Source organism: Gadus morhua, chromosome 18 (genome assembly GCF_902167405.1).
Source record: "Gadus morhua chromosome 18, gadMor3.0, whole genome shotgun sequence".
Classification (NCBI taxonomy): domain Eukaryota; kingdom Metazoa; phylum Chordata; class Actinopteri; order Gadiformes; family Gadidae; genus Gadus; species Gadus morhua.
In genome coordinates, this window is record NC_044065.1 from 762,238 (window position 1) to 779,897 (window position 17,660).

Sequence of the window (17,660 nt, forward strand, 5' to 3'; positions counted from 1 at the left end):
TATGTTTGATCATTAACATTTGGTTTGGTAAATAAATCAGAGCTCCACAGGGAATGAATGCAGCCAGAGTCATAAAGACATTAAACCGGTTGACGTGAATTGGTTTGGGTGGTGCAAATGACCTCGGCATTCTGTGATCATTGTTTTTTTATGTTTATCATCTTAGACTTTCGGGAAACTGAAAAGTGTGATGGGAAACTCGGGTAGATCATTAAGTGTTCTTGTAAAACGTCAGAAAATGTTCCCTATTTCCTTATTCAGCACCTGGCTGACAAGGGCACAAGGTTTGTCATCACTTATTTTTATTTGTTGTTTAATGTTAGGTTGTATTGTGGTCTTTCTAATAGTTTTACTGAGTTTATTTGATTGTGTTAAGGCGAACTAGGCTGCTACATTAGTTCAATGCGGTCAGTCTGGGAGGGTTATATACTATGTAAAATATGATTGCTGGTATGAAGAAATGCAGCATTTTTGTTTTACAGTGACTGCAATATAGATGTTCAAACTAACAAATGTGACAAAGTGTTAAATATGTTTAGCTATTGTACTCTATCAGAGGTGGTTACCAACCTTACGGGTTAAAACTTTAATGTGATTTTCCTTGATTGCAATATAAATTGTGATTTATCTTCATTGAGATGTTAATGTATGATTTTAGCTGTAGAATATTGTACGGCAATAGTACATTTAGCCTCAGAATGTGAACAGACGGTAATACTTTTATTTTCTTTCCTTTTGTAGCTCTTGTTGTGTTCACAGATTTCAGGGAGCTAAGGGATCGTCTGTTCGCTCAAAACTGTGAGCCATCAGGTAAAGAGACAGATCATTATCCAGCTGGGGATGCTACAAGTAGCATTAGAGATATGCCAGACTTTCCACATCCTGTCCTTAGCATCAGCACCAGATCTTTGTCACACACCCCTCAGCCAGGGGTAACTCCCCATGGAGTCTGTTTTTAGCGTCCTCAAAGCTATTCTTGTTCTTCCAACCAAACACAAAAAGGATGACGAGACAATACTTGAAACTTTTGTTAACCCCAGCAGGTTGGAGGTCAGCCTTTTACCTGGTAACAAATTTCAGAAATCAAAATCACAGTCAGAAATTGCAAAATGCAAGTCTAAGTTTTAAGCCCTTAAATCACCCATTGATTCATCCCCAGAAAGTCCTTCAACAGTATAAAAAAGATGTTCCCTGATTCATTCCGTCTGTGCACGGACCCGTATCAACGAGCAGGTGTACGCCTGCAGCCAGAGGGGGCGCCACAATACTAATTCTCCACACAATGTTACGTACTATATTGAAAATCTATTTTTTTTTTGCTTGCTTGTGGCGCCCCCCCCCCCCCCCATGTGATTTGGCGCCCCCCACAAATATGGCGCTCCGGGCGGCTGCCTGGTTCGCCCGTGCCCAAAACCGCCACTGCGTACACGGAAAGCCCTTCACCAAATAAAAATCTTAAAAAAAAAGCTTTGAGGAAAAAAAAAAACCTCAGTGGTCTTTGCCCAATCGGTCCTAAAAACGCCAGGTTCTCCGGCCCCCAGATTACCCCGTCCCGTTACTCTGGGGGCCGTGTGTAGCTGGTCGAGGGCTCCCCGTGGTCGACGGTCTCATGAACAGCCGCATGAGGCCAGCCTTGTGCAGCTGCTGCCACAGCGCCAGCTCCAAGCGGAACTCGTGGTTGGCGTAGAATATAACCCTGTGGTAGGTTTTGTCAAAGTAGTGGTCCGAGTACTTGCTATAGTCGGGCGTCATGAAGCCATAGGCGCTGACCTGCACGGCAAAGATGATCATAAACCACAAAGAAGATCCATCTTAGACACGAGGGTTAGGGTCATGGAGCAGTTGACGACCTTGTGAGTTGATATTATCCTCATAATGATAATAATAAAAAAGGTTGTTTATGACTGGATGCACACTTGATTATAACTAATTATATTGGGAACCAAAGTTCAGTGGAGATATGGTTATTATGTAACTAGTTACATGCTTAGAACGCCTTTGTAACCTGGTTACCTGGTCACAGGTGTGCAGAGCAGCCAGAAGCATCACAGATCCCGTAGACGGACGGAAGATCTCCCTGTATCTCTTCTTCAGTGTTTGGGCTGTAAAGAACCTACCAGATGGGTTTCAATCGAAGAATACAAAAGAATATTAAAAAAAGCGAATGGTGCATTGTGTAAGAGGCCCCCTATGGGTGGGGCAAGGGGCTGACAGTGTGGGCAGATGGGAGAAAATCTGCCCTCAGACGCATTCTACAGCGCCCTCTTCCCAACAACAGCACTCATTCATTAGAAACACAAACACTTCTGTCCATCCATGTAGATCTCCAGTGAACTCAGACCACCTCCCCCAATTCCACTCAAGTTGAACACTCAGCCTGTTCAACTGTTTGGTCGTTTATTGTATCGTCTGGCTCACCTGTTCCTGAGGTAGCGGACAAAGTCTGGGTGAAGCATCTTCAGCTTCTCCGCCGTTGCGTCCTCTCCGAAGTACTTTGGTGGACTGTGAAAACAAAACAAACGCAAATTATCGGGAATAAGAAATGCAATTTTGCAGTTTACTACTACTGTAACGGGGGGGGGGGTAGGCAGAACCCAAGTGACAGTTCAAGGATTTATTCTGGTAAAGGATCGGGCAGGCAGAGAGCAGACAATAAAGTCACAGACAGGTGGGCAGGGAATCATCGGTGGGTCAGTAGACGAGGAGATAGCAACGGGAGGGCAGAAGAGCAAATCGGGAGTCGGGAACTGGAGAGCAGACAGACTGAAAGGGACTCGACAGACTGACAAGGTTCGTTAACAGGCAGAGTGGAGTAGACCAAGACAATCGGGAGTTGCGTGAAAGCTGTGAATGAAACTAGAGACGATCTGGCAAGGACTGAGTGAAAGGAGAGGACTGTTACAGGGGGAGCACAGGTGGAGGTGGTTGGGTGGATTAGGGGAGATCAGAATGGCAGGCAGGTGAACGGGAAAACCAGGGGCGGACCTCGACAACTACAAAGAATGGCCGAAACACAAAACAGAAGCAGACAGAACTGAGGGGCTGAATATATTCACAAGTGATGTTGAAGGGTACTACCTATCGAGTCTTAAAAACAAAATGGCGTCAACGGGGATCTACTGATGGTATTGTGTGTATTAAAATGTCCTTTTTAATTAACAATTTGTACACTTACAAAGTTCTCAATGCCTTGTTTTATATGTTAAGACCCTTATTATACTACCAAAGAAGTGTAGGGCTACTTATAGCCTTTTAACTGGTTAAAAATAGCGATTGAGTTTTTACCATAACCAGTGCCCCCATCGTTCCAAGTTTATAGTGCTTTGATAGAATCTGCTAAAAACAGCCAACTGAAGAAAGCGTCTATGTGCGTTTTTTGTGCTCCAAAACGAACGTTTCAACTCGTTATCATAAAAAACATATCCCAAACCCATTTTACACCGGGATTACCCTTTAATTGTAGGATGGTCATTCTAGAATTGCAAAAATCCTAATTTGCCCCTTCTTGGTTTAACTCATAGCTATTTAGAGCGGACATGCTGCATACACGATAGAGCCATGGTAATACAACATTTTTTATTCATTAGAAAGGTTCACAATCACACATGCACACAAACATACTCACACTAACACTCACACACACACACACGCTTACGTTTTGGATTTATCTTGGCCTCGCTCCACCGGTGTGTGTGTGGCGACAGCTTTCACCATCAGGTAGTCCCGGTAACTGGTAGGAAGGAAGACATAACGCGTCTCCTGTAGTCCAAATGACAGAGACAGACAGAGCGACAGAGACAGACAGACCAACAGAGACAGACAGAGTGACCGAGACAGACAGAGCGACAGAGACAAACAGAGCAACAGAGACAGACAGAGCAACAGACACAGACAGAGAGACAGAGACAGACAGAGCGACAGAGACAGACAGAGCGACAGAGACAGACAGAGCAACAGACACAGACAGAGTGACCGAGACGGACAGAGAGACAGAGACGGACAGAGAGACAGAGACAGACAGAGCAACAGAGACAGACAGAGTGACCGAGACAGACAGAGAGACAGAGACAGACAGAGCAACAGAGACAGACAGAGTGACCGAGACAGACAGACATGAAAAAAACCGTCAGTTGAGAAGCAGAAATGAGGATTCCGACGGCAGTAACATAACCTTCAGCAAACTTTCAAGATTAAAAAACGAATAATAATGGGTTGAAGAGCAGTGCCCAAGTTTTGGTGACTGCTAGTATGTTATGAGTCAACAGGGTTATTTGAGCCTGCAGAACGCTGGCACTGTGGTGGTGGGGGGGGTGGTGGTGTTGGTGGCGATGGGGGTGCTGTGATGGCCATGGGGGGGTGGTTCTTACGTTGGACACCGGTGGCCCCCTGAAGCCCGCGCTACGGTAGCTCCCCATGGAATTCCTCATAGTGTTGGTGGAGAAGGTGTAGTGGGTGGTGCGGGTGCCCACATCCTTCTGGAAACCATCAAGGATAGCCCCGTTCGTTCTGAAGAGTTAGAGATATTAATATAGATATGTATACACCATGCACACACACACACACCAGACACACACACACACACACACACACACACACACACACACACACACACACACACACACACACACACACACACACACACACACACACACACACACACACACACACACACACACACACACACACACACTATAGCTATTTGGGGACGGGGGAGACGGGGGCTACCTGAACACGTAGTTGTGGCCGTCGATCTCGGGTCCCTTGCCGGAGTCCTTCAAGATCCCTCCGTTGCCGACCACGGCGCAGCGGATGCACTGCGAGCCGTTCTGTCGGTGCTCCCAGTCGTCAAACATCTGGTGGTTGGCCGTGAGGTTGAGGACGGAGAGCGTGGCCTTCAGCGCTGAGGAGGAGGAGTGAGGAGGTTCAGAGGTGGACGCGCTTCATGTCATTCTGCCAGATCACTCCTGATCAGGACGACGTGTTTTGTCGTAATGGTAAATGGGCGATGGTCTGCATTCACACAGCTCTCTTCTAACCAGTGGCCACTCCAAGAGCTTCACAACATTGCCTCATATTCACCCATTCATGCACACATTCACACCCCGACGGCGGAGTCAGCCCCGCAGGGCGACAGCCAGCTCGTCTGGAGCAGTCAGGGTGAGGCGTCTCGCTCAGGGACACCTCGACACTCGGAGGAGCCGGGGATCGAACTAGCAACCTTCCGGTTACCAGCTTCGCTCTACCTCCTGAGCCACCGATTATCGAGCTCTCATAGACATAATCGACTGCTCATATCTGTTGTAGCGAGAGGCAACACAGTCCCACATTGGGTTGTGCACAATCAGGGATCCAGCTCTGTGGTAGCAGAACCTCTGGAGACAGCACAGAGCATGTGCAGGAAACAGAAACTGCAGAGGGGCGGAGCTTAGGCCTTGTTTCCCGTTTCGTAGCAAACATATTCTGATGAAGAAGACTTCTTTGGGCGAACGGATCGAAACAAAGTACGAAAAATAATTCTTACAGTCATAATCCATCGAGAACCATCCGTAGGCTCCGTGAAACTGCTTCAGGCGCTGGTGCTGGTGCAGCGTGACGTCCTTGGCCCACTGGAGAACCGGAACGGTCCCCAGGAAACTGCCATTAAAGCCGGATGACGACCACTTCCTGGCGATGGAATCTGGGCAGGTCTGGGGGAGCAGATGGGGGACACTAATGGAATCATTACACCATCTTACTATAGCCGGTTTGAAGAGGATGCAGGGATCACCTTCTGCTGGTTCGAGAAACGGCTGAGTGCAGTTCCAACAACATGCTGATACAGTCCTCCTTATAGTATAGTTCATACAGACAGGGGGCGCCCCGCCTCTCTGCCCAGAGCAGTTAGGGTGAGGCGTCTTGCTCAGGGACACCTCGACACTAGTGATCGAACCAGCAGCCTTCCGGTTACCAGCCAACCCGCTCTACCTCCTGAGCTACTGCTGCCCTATTGGACATTGGACAAATGGCGGGGGGGGGGACTCACTGTCTGTGGTGGGATGTCTTCTCTGCTGTACGTATCTCCAATGTAGGCCTCCTCGAAGGTCAGCACCCTGGGAGTGGGCCCCATTGGGGCTGGTCTAGACGTGGTTACCCTCGGTCCCCTGGTCAGCACCCTGGGAGTGGGCTCAATGGGGGCTGGTCTAGACGTGGTTACCCTTGGTCCCCTGGCCGGCGGCTGGCCGGCGGCAGCAGTGGTGGACGGCGCTGGCCCCGGACTGGACGGGTCTGGGGCCACAGTGCTCGGGTCAACACTGGAGGCCCCGGGGTCCTGGCCAAAGAGACTGTTGTTGAGCCGAAGGGGCCCCAGGCGATCTCCTGGAATGCTGCAAGGGGCAAAATACAAAAAAAAAGTCGTTGAGCGGGTGGAAATCCGTCTGCATCCGTCTGCTTCTTTAATCTAAGCCATATGACTTCCATATCGACTGCCTCCCCTAACATCCCAGTGAACCTATGTGTATGGTATAGAACACTGATATAGGAGATCAGCTGTTATCAGGATAAATATACAACAGGGCGGTTAAACAAACTAAATTGAATGTTTACACCTCTAATTCTTTCATAACAATGACAATGAGTCATCCTCAACATCATCATCTTCATCGTAGCTGTGCTGTATCACATGTCAGCCACAAAGAAAGACACACGCTACATGAAATATGCAGAACCCTCTGACCCTCAACAACCCAGCCTCAACCAGAGGCCACTAGAAAACTAACACGTCAGTGTAGCTGCTGTTCTCCCTTCATACCCGTCCCCACCCCTCTCCTTCTGTTTTCATTGTTGACTTTCTTCAGAGGATGGTGGCTTTGTACATTCAAACACCGGGAGCAAACTGAGCATCTTGTTTTTCCCACATTTGACAGAAGGGCAGCTGCAGCCTCAGATAACAATGGTGCTGTTGGTGTGTGGTACGTCCCCTTTGACGCAACAAGTAATGGTTCCAGTGGAACAAAGAAACACTGGGAGACCGTGTATTATGATCCTTTACAACCCGCATACAGCGCGTTGTGTTCAACAAGATTAGAGAGCTGCCACTGCATGCCTTCAGCCATAAGCCCCATTGAGACCGGCGACTCCTCGCCAAATGAGAGGCTTGGAGGCCCCGACCGGTCATTTACTGTCTGGAGATGGACCTCCACCAGACGGACGCCACGCCCTGCTGCGTTGGCCCCAACGCTCCAACACGCCCGTCCTACCAGAGGCCGTCCCACTGGAAGTCACCAGCCTGTTCTCCTGGGGTGAACCAGAATGGGGGGTGCCCGTGTGTGTGGGGGTAGGTTAACCGACTTGCCTGCTTGGGGGGGAGGGGCTGGCTGCGTACCAGGCCCGCCCCAGGTGGTCCATGTGCCAGGGGGTCCACACCTCCAGGCTCACACTCATCAGGTAGAAGAGGGGCAGGCTGCCGGCCGCCAGGAGGCCGAACACGATGCGCAGCCCGGGCGCCATGGCACGCCGTCGCCCGGCCGCACGCCGCTCACAGGCCGCCGGCGGGGCTAGCGGTCCACAGGGCGGTCTCAGCGAGAGGAGGAGGAGGAGAGGACAGGGGGGGCCCCGTTGGGTGATCCCAGAGGGGCGGAGCCACAGGGGTATGGAGAAAACGTGGGCGGGGCCTCGTCCAATTAGGGGGCTCTCAAAGGGGGATTTAATTGGACCACCGCAGACTCTGTGCTCCTCTCCTAGAGAGACAAAGACAACGGTTACATGCCCCCATTCCAAAACCTTTTCGTACCGGACTTTTGAACTCTTCCAATCCGGTTTCCACTCCAAACACAGTACAGAAACTGCCCTCCTCAAAGTGACCAATGACCTTCTACTATCCTCTGACACTGGCTCCCTCAATATCCTCATCCTCCTTGACCTCAGTGCTGCCTTTGACATGATCAATCACTCCATTCTCCTCTCCCGTCTCCAATCCACCCTTGGCATCACTGGCACCGCCCTCTCCTGGCTCGGATCCTATCTCTCCGACAGACATCAATTCATCGCCATCAACAACTGTCAATCAGCCACTACTCCTCTCATCCACGGTGTCCCCCAGGGTTCTGTGCTTGGTCCACTCCTCTTCATTCTGTACATGCTTCCTCTTGGTCAGATCCTCCGTCACCATGGACTCCGGTTTCATTGTTACGCCGATGACACACAGCTTTACCTCCCCTCCAAAACCATCAGTCCTTCCACCCTCTCAACCATCTCCAACTGTTTGACTGACATCAAGACCTAGATGCAAAACAGCTTCCTCAAACTCAACTCCAACAAATCCGAAATCCTCATCATTGGTCCTGACACCCTCACTCACTCCACTCTGAACTTCACCCTTAACATTGACGGCTCCATCATCACCCCCTCCACCAAAATCCGTAACCATGGAGTTATCCTGGACCCCACTCTCTCCTTCCTCCCCCATGTTAACCATATTACCAAAACTGCCTTTTTCAACCTCCGAAACATCGCCCGCCTCCGCCCCAACCTGTCAACTACCGCTGCTGCGACACTCATCCACGCTTTCATTTCATCCAGGCTTGACTACTGCAATGGTCTTCTCTACGGCACCACCAACAAAGTCCTCAAAAAACTTCAATATGTCCAGAACTCAGCTGCACGCCTCCTCACTAGTACCCGCTCCAGAGAACACATCACACCTGTCCTCCCTGAACTCCATTGGCTTCCAATTAAACACCGAATCAACTTCAAAATCGTACTCATCACCTACAAGGCCCTCAACAGCCTAGCCCCCCCCTACCTTGCCGACCTCCTCCATCACCACGCCCCCTCCCGATTCCTCAGGTCCATCTCTGCCAACCTGCTACAAGTTCCACGGACTGAGCGCCGGACTTGGGGTGATCGGGCCTTCTCAGTTGCTGCCCCCACCCTTTGGAATTCACTCCCCTCCCACATCAAAGTCTCTCCAGCCCTCTCTTCTTTCAAATCTGCACTCAAAACATACCTTTTTACACTAGCCTTCTCCACCTAATTCCCACCTTATTCTTCATGTTTAACCTCCGTTTTTCTTTTTTTTCCTATTCTGTCTTGCATAGTTTTGAGATAGGGAAATATGTAAAGCATCTTAGAGTACCATATTAAGCGCTATATAAATTGCATTTATTATTATTATAATTATTACTGCCATTCCGACAGTCTATCAATCAGTGGCGCCAACTTCAGGGTGGGGGATCGTAAATATTTCGTTCAAATGTGTTCAACCAAAAAGCAGCCATTTCAGTATTATTTATCTGTAATCTATTTGATTAATTGCAAATTTTGGTTGTGATGATATTGTGTGTTGTGAAGGGCAGGGCGTGCACTTATTTAACATGGCCTGGGATTGTAGGCTATAAATAAATATTCTATGAAACTTAAAACTGGACAATTTATTCGTTAGACTTGGATTTAAACTCAATGCAGGACCACTATTGGAGTGGATTGGACGAATATGGGAACGAAATTAATTGTTTGGAGTGCCGCGGAAGAACGAATGGGCGCAGTTATCGGCCCAAGGCAATACAATATGCTTTACAATGGAGAAAGGCGAGAATATAACCTGCCCTGGAACCACCGTTCCACACAAATTCTCGAAGGGGATCAATAAAAATAAACCAACAACTTTTGCCCATAGAAAGCAAATCCGTTAAACATAGACTGTTAAACAATATCCCCCAACCTTTTCTTTTACCTATAGTTTCCACTAAACGGGCAAGTAAATATTCCCTCGTGGGCAGGATCCGGCAATTAAATAGCCCTGCTCTCTGATGACGTGTTTTGTGTGTGCGTGTGCAAGTGCGTGTGCGTGTGCGTGTGTGAGTGAGTGAGTGAGTGAGTGAGTGAAATACGTCAACCTCATAAAGCTCCGAAAACATCACCTCAACACAGAGACAAACGCTCTTCAAATTAGCCTACGCGTATTTGTTTGATGGGTGAATTTTCTCCAAAATCGATTTGTTTGCCGACAGCCTGCTGCAGTGGAATTGCGGACAGGCGTTGGAATAAGCAACGCCAGAACGGTCATGCGGTTCATCTCGTCAGTCCAAGTAGTCTATTGTTCATGATGAAATAAAGATCAGTTCAACGGGAGCATTAGTGCCAGGCAGCCACACGGCAAATTATACATTTATTTTTGTCTTGTAATCTCCCTGCTTCTGAAATGCGCGAACATCTCCGCCCCTTCCACTGTGCGGATTAAATTGCGCAGCATTCCACGATTATCCCTGTCGCGTATGTATGCCCTCACGCATTGTTGAAATCATATGCTGGATGCTTTAATCTTTCTATGTGTTTTTTAGTTAATGATTGGGCTACAATAAGACCACGTTGGCTATGTAATCGCGGACAAAAGGGGACATTTCATAGTGGATGGTGGAAACCGGGTCTCATTTATAACCGTTGCGTACGCACAAAACGGGGCTGAAATTGGCGTACGTGACTTTCCACTCCAAGGTTGTGATCTATAAAAAAAACAACTTGACGGGAGAATGTGCGCAGCCCATAAGCAAACTCTGACCCATGCGTACGCATGGTTTGGAGGAAAAGGAGAATTGGTGAACTGAAGTCAGACGGAAGAATTGTAGAGTGAGAAGAACGATTATGTTTTATCATCGCCCTTCATAAACGTAATTTCAACCCGTATCATGCGTTAAATCTATGTAATCTGAATAATTTAAGTCAACTGCGTTATTGCTCAGTTATAACTCCAGAAACATCTCCTTAGAATGGAAATAAAAATAAATTCTATATATTTAATCCCGTCACTCCATACTGTCCACTGCCGGCGCGACTGCATGGAATAAAGCATCTGTCCAACATGTGTCGATAACATAATATTTTTATGTGACACTGAAAACACATAATTATATGTCAAATAAATCCCAAGTGTGGAAAACCAAGCCACACTCCTCATCACAATCATTGTCCGTTACTCTTGATGCTTTCACGACAATCAGGCATTAAAAAGGGATTATGTTCAAGAACATTTTACGTTGGTGATTACAAACTGATTATCCAAGGTGTTCTCGGTCAGTTTTATTACCGTAACCAAATACAGAGGTGAGCGCCGTGGTAATGCTGCACCATATGGCACTTCTGGCGGACCATGCAAATGGCAGGATTCGGAGGGAGAGGGTCTTTAGGGACCATACCGATTTATTGGTAGCCTACATACAAATATGTACCTTTATGTCAGACCAATTCTTTTTTAATTCTGGGACTGTGCGCTCCGTGCTACTGACAGAGTTCACTGCTGCAGCAACATGGTGCCACTCACTCTGCTTTTTGTTGTTGGCGATCCCAATCCCGTGCACAAAACTACTTTTTGGGCCTCCAACTCAGCCACAAGTGGCTCCACTTCAACCTCCGTGAAATTTGGCTTCTTTGCTTTTCTCAGTCCTTCTGCCATTGTTTCCGACAAGACATAATACTTGCATCTGACTCTGTTTTATATGCAGATCGCATTCATGAGGTCATTTGCATTGACCATTTATGGTTAAAAAGGGGCGTGTACAGGGTGGAACGTGAAGCTGATTCAGCTGCGCACACTTGCACTCTGTGATTTATAAAGCAAAGATTGCGTACGGTGTGCGTACGCAGGGTTTTATAAGTCTGAATATTTTTTGGCGCACGCAAAACTTGGCTTTTGGGCGTACGTACAACTTTAGTAACGATCCCACGCACAGTTTTATAAATGAGACCCCCCAGGACATTTTAGGCTTTTGCTGGGACTCGGGACACGCACCTCAATCTCTCTCTCACATAGCCTCAGGGCTATTCATCCTCCTTAACAAGTGGGACGAAAAGGAAAACCACTGGGGGTTCATGGGCCACACAGAGTAAAACTACGTGAATGAATCGCTACAAATAAATCTTACTTAAAGTAGTGTTAACTTAATATATATAGTACTACTACATGGAATAAACTTGTCAGACGCATTCCTTCCTTCTTCACTTTTAATCATGTCATTATAAAAGATTTTGTTCTCACATATTTTGGACACGTATTTAGAATTCAACAATGTTGTTTGAATCATCACAAAACAGAACTACTGTACATATGAGACATTTTGAGCCACTGAGTCAGTGAGAAAGATTGCACCGACTGGTTTGCCTAGTTTGGCTCATCCTGAGACACTCCCTTGTTCTGATGGCATTCATATGAGAAAAGCTAGACTCAGATATCGGTTGAGCCAAACATTGTCAGAATAAGTGATGCCAGTTCCTGGTTGTGGGGTACTGATACTGGCTAGTATCACCGCCTACACACGGAAACCTGATTTGCATGCAACTATGTTTCTCCTTTATTTTATTTATTTTTTGCATGCAACCTCTTGCGGGCCAGAAAAAAATTAAGAGGGGCCGCATTTGGCCCACGGGCCGCTAGTTGAATAGGCCTGGCCTACACACACATACACTACATACACCCACACACACGCACATCACAAAAAAAACAGCTGGAATACAAAGAGTTTGCTTTGTATTCCAGCTGGCCTGTTATGTGCACACATATGTGCACGCAAAACAATCGGATCCTCATCAATTTATTTATACTGCATACAGTTTGTCCTGTATACAGGACAAACTGTATAGGCCTACAGTATATTTTACGGAGGCGCAGTTATTATGGTTTTCGCAGGACAAAAAAGACTCATCGGCAGTCCAATTTATATAGATAGAAAAAGTCAAAACGGGCTACATTTGGCTGAATTATAAAAGGTATAGGCCTAAGTGGTAATATGAAGAGCCGTTTGGGAGCCGAAAGGGTCGGCGACTATCCCCAGTGACAAATGTCAGTGTAGGACACTATGCATGAAACTAAGAAATAATCATGTTAATTAATTTAAGTAGGCTACAATATTAATAATGCAATTTATATTACCTCATGTCGGAATGGCGGGACGTTTGAAAAAAAGTAAAGTAGGCCTACCGCCACTCCGACCATGGATAGAGAGTGCATGGGAGGCTTGAAATCAATGGAATTGCAGCCACTACGACAATTAGACGTCAATGTCGGAGTGGGGGTACGTCGGAATGGAAGGCGGACCCCAGACACAACATACACAACCCAGTCTCGCGGAAATACGTGACACCGTCACGTCATTAAATCTATTCATTCGTGATTTGGGACACGTAATTTCAATTTTTTCCGTGCCAAAAAGCACAAATTTCTAACAATATGACAGCTTCTGGCCACTCGTTTCTACTTTCACCTTTGATTCTGAGAAATTGTGACAATTCACAGATATATTTAATGCAGGTGCGCTGCTCTGTAGGCAAACCGGGGGAAAAAAAAGGTAGCTAGGCCTACTTTCTCTTCTTAGAATGAGTTTGAAATTTTTGCTTTTGGCACGAAAAATTTGAAATTACTTGTCCCAGATCACGAATGAATAGATTAAATGACGTGATGTGACAGTGTCGAGCAAGGTACGTTTTATTACTCTGTTTTCTGGGAATAATTGACGTAAGCAGAAACCAGAAAACAAGCCGTTTTTTTCGTTTTTTTGTTTTGACAAGAAAACGAAAATCTAAATTTCAGTTCGTTTATTCGTTTTTTGGTTCTTACTGAGCGAAACTAATTTACCACTCAATATCTGGTTTCCGCCGGTGGGCGGGTCCTCTTATTGGCTAGCGTGCTTCATTGCCCTGTGCTCTTCATAATAAAAGTTCTTCCGTTTGATAATGTCGACAAGAATATTACTGTATTATAGACACTAGCAGACACAGAGGACCACACCACCCACAGTCAAGACTGACACTGCTTCAAATAACAATAATTGTATTCATAATCATTTGAAAATGAGAACTTATGAAGTTATGATGACTTCAGTGCAGTTGATGTTTAGCCACAGTTAATACATGCTGAGCAGACCTGCGATCGCGGGCTGCTGATTTCCTCACAACCTGAGAGCTATGAGGAATACAAGTGATCACAACATATTTCTGACAGCTGAAAATTGCGCATTTGTTGACCTTTATCCATTTAAAGTAAACAAATTATTTTTTCTTGTTGAAAGATATTTTATATTGTTTTCATATTATTATTTACTGATGGTGTTTACAGAATGCGAGTGTGTGTTATATTGAAAGCGAGGCTGGGTGTGCCTATGAATATAGGCTACAGTGAGTTTTTTAAGGTGCTGTACAAGCAAATCATATTGTCTACTCTGTACAGTGACAGGGAGTGTAAAGTAACCTACTTCATTCAATATCGAATAGGCTACTGTAGCCTACACTATGTACAAATGGTTTTGCTCATGGCAGTTGCGACAGTCATTTTAACGTGTCAGCAGGCAAGCTTCACTCATTCCAGGATGCATTATGCGTTGTCCTATAGCCTACTTGGAACATGTTTTGGAATGGATCTATAGTAGCGTATAGAAATGTGCACATAACAGGCCAGCTGGAATACAAAGCAAACTCTTTGTATTCCAGCTGTTTTTTTTGTGATGTTTTATGTTTCAATGTTGCGTTGGTAATGTGTTAGACAGCTTAGATGTTCTTAGATGTTTTGTTAACCTGATTCCTATCCCACTCTGTTTAAGTAAAAGTGTGCTACTGCTGCAAAATCTCTTTGCTTTTGTTTTTTTCCTTTCTTCAATGTGTTTGGAAATGACTTTTAATGATGTTAACACATACAAATTTGTATATACCCTAACCCTATACCGTTTGACTATAAGACCTCTATAAGAATCTCTATTCATGTAGTCAGTCAATGATCAAACTAGTAGCATGAATATGAATTACAGTCCAAGCGGGTTAGGCAAGGCAAGGCAATTTTATTTTTATAGCCCGTTTTTACAAACAGTTTGTCTCAAAGGGCTTTACATAGCATGAGCATCATAACAACATCCTCTTCCCTTAAACCCTCACATCGACTGAGTAAAAACTCCCAGGAAAACCAAGGGGAAAAATTGCAGTTGGTTCAGACTGGGGGTGGAGCTGTGGAGAATATATGGAAACACAGAGAGACTGCGAGACGCCAAGGCCAAACTACAAGGTGCGAAAGGCGAGGGGGGGGTCTGCCTCTATATTAATATGTGACTGCATACACATTTGTCCACAGTCATGGTGACTAATGTATGATAGTAGGCATTATTGGCCCTTAACACTAATATTCAGAAACAACACTGCCTCAAAAGGATATTGGCCTAAGCAACACCAGTAGAGGCATATACTTTTCCCTGAACTTTTAAACGTTGCAAACGTGCAAAACATACATTATATTTATTTGGCATTCAGTCCAATGCTTAAAAATATATCTGTGGCATTCAGTAGGCCAATGCTGTGGTAAAGTGTGCAAAGTATGAGTATGAATATTTGATGGAGTATGAGTAAGTGTTTCCTTCTGTTACATAGATATAACTTTATCAATCCCCTGCAGGAGAAATGTGTTAATGTTTGTCCCTATAAATCAATAATGGTAAAAAAATAATGCAAAACATGACGGTAACTCTAAAGTCAATCCGTCCAATCTGAAGGCTTTACTTAACCACTCCCCCCTACTCACTTCCACCAATACAAAGCGAACAGAACTGTGAGGGACCCAGAGGAACGCAACGCAACGGGGTATGGAGCGATTTTTTTTTTTTTTTGGCTCTAGGGGGCCCCCCCCGTGGCCCGGGGCCCCCAAACAATTGCGGGGCCCCAGGCCTGGTATGCCTAATGGGATGCGGCGCCTCTGGCTGTGAGGAAATCAGCAGCCCGCGATCGCATCTCCATTGATGTGAACGCGCACAGAGCGCATAGTTCAGAGCCGGACAATGATGTCGTAGTAAAGCCCTCAGGTCTACTCTGCATGTATTAACTGTGGCTAAACATCACTGAAGTCATCATAACTTCATAAGTTCTCATTTTCAAATGATTATGAATACTATTATTGTTATTTGAAGCCGTGTCAGTCTTGACTGTGGGTGGTGTGGTCCTCTGTCTGCTAGTGTCTATAATACAGTAATATTTTTGTCGACATTATCAAACGGAAGAACTTTTATTATGAAGAGCACAGGGCAATGAAGCACGCTAGCCAATAAGAGGACCCGCCAACCGGCGGAAACCAGATATTGAGTGGTAAATTCGTTTCGCTCAGTATGAACCAAAAAACGAATCAACAAACTGAAATTTCGATTTTCGTTTTCTTGTCAAAACGAAAAAACGGAAAAACGGCTTGTTTTCTGGTTTCTGCTTGCGTCAATTATTTCCAGAAAACAGAGTAATAAAACGTACCTTGCTCGACATCCTCTTTCACTGTCATGTCACTTAAACTTAAGCCACGTTACTGTCATGTTACTTAAACTATAGTGGCATGTTTAATGCGGAGCTCTAGAAAACACTCTCGTAGTTTAACAAGTTAAACCATTTCTTAGAGAGACTGCATCTCTTTTAAACTCCTTTACTGTGTCAAAGACACAGCAAACCTGGCCTGTGGCATCAAATCCTTTTTGCGCCACAAGATAGGCGTCGCATGTTCAGCAATTATCTCCAATATGATCCGAACAAACGAATTTTCCGAATGTCAAGATGAGTAGGGCTGAAGGGGCCGAGAGAATGTTTAGCCGCGAACCGATAAGCGCCTCTTGATAACTGACAGAAAGAGGCGAGGAAAGCCCTGGCTCTACTCCTCCCAAACACCCGAAGCATTTTAATAAATTTAACCATGTGAAACATGTTTAAAAACGAAACGCTATATCAGTGAAATCACATGTAGCCTACATATTTAGTTCATGACTGAAGTTATATATATTTTTTATTATTCCTCTATTTAAGGGTTACTTCTAGGCATCTCCTCTAATTTCCCGGACCTTCTCCTGGAGTATAATATGTGGTAAATCGCCCTCACCCGTTAAAGCTCCAGTTCAGTTACTCTTCCCCCATTATCGCGGAGCCTTTCCTTCCCAAGTTGGAAGCCCTTGCGCGTTGCTTAACCCGGTCAACTGTCGTCACTACACACACTCACACACTCACACACACACAGCCGGGCACAGCATGGGCGTCGACCCGCTGGTGAAATGAGAACCAGCTGCCCTCAATAGGCCGCCCCCCTCAGCCCCACACCCTTGTTGTATTTTTACAACAAGAGTTGTGACATACAAGTCAAACAACTTTTGAGCGCAAGTACACACCGAACACACACACACACGCGCACACACGCACACACACCTTCCGTATCTCCTTGGCACAAAATACGTCAGTGCTCCGTTTGTTTCTTAATGAGTCCTTAACGCAGACCCGAGGGGAGAAGGGAGTGCTCAGGGAAGAAGGGATGATCCAGTATCCTCAAAGCCCAATTAATTGTATTTACATCAGTTATTTTTGTAATACTTTTCACCTCATTTTCCTGCCCAATTTTGTAACCTTGTCCAGTTTAAAAACCCAACACTCAATCGCCTATTCGTAGAATGTGAATAGACGATAATGTTTATTTTATTTCCTTTTGTGGCTCTCGTGTTCAAGATGTGTTCACAGATTTCAGGGAGCTAAGGGATCGTCTGTTCGCTCAAAACTGTGAGCCATCAGGTAAAGAGATCATTATCCAGCTGGGGATGCTACAAGTAGCATTAGAGAGATGCCAGACTTTCCACATCCTGTCCTTAGCGTCAGCACCAGATCTTTGTCACACACCCCTCAGCCAGGGTTAACTCCCCATG

General features: G+C 45.8%; 1 protein-coding gene across 1 annotated transcript; it reads right to left on the reverse strand.

Annotated features, from left to right (window-relative positions):
- Positions 1-701: 701 nt before the first annotated feature.
- Positions 702-17,508, reverse strand: LOC115530979 (alpha-N-acetylgalactosaminide alpha-2,6-sialyltransferase 2). The gene is made up of 10 exons (XM_030339874.1): positions 16,853-17,508; positions 7,331-7,715; positions 6,023-6,362; positions 5,522-5,687; positions 4,726-4,900; positions 4,368-4,506; positions 3,656-3,759; positions 2,419-2,502; positions 2,014-2,113; positions 702-1,770 (listed from the first exon to the last, which is right to left on the reverse strand). The coding sequence occupies exons 2-10, from the start codon at positions 7,483-7,485 to the stop codon at positions 1,543-1,545; spliced, it is 1,491 nt and encodes a 496-aa protein (XP_030195734.1). The 5' UTR covers positions 7,486-7,715; positions 16,853-17,508; the 3' UTR covers positions 702-1,542.
- Positions 17,509-17,660: the final 152 nt, after the last annotated feature.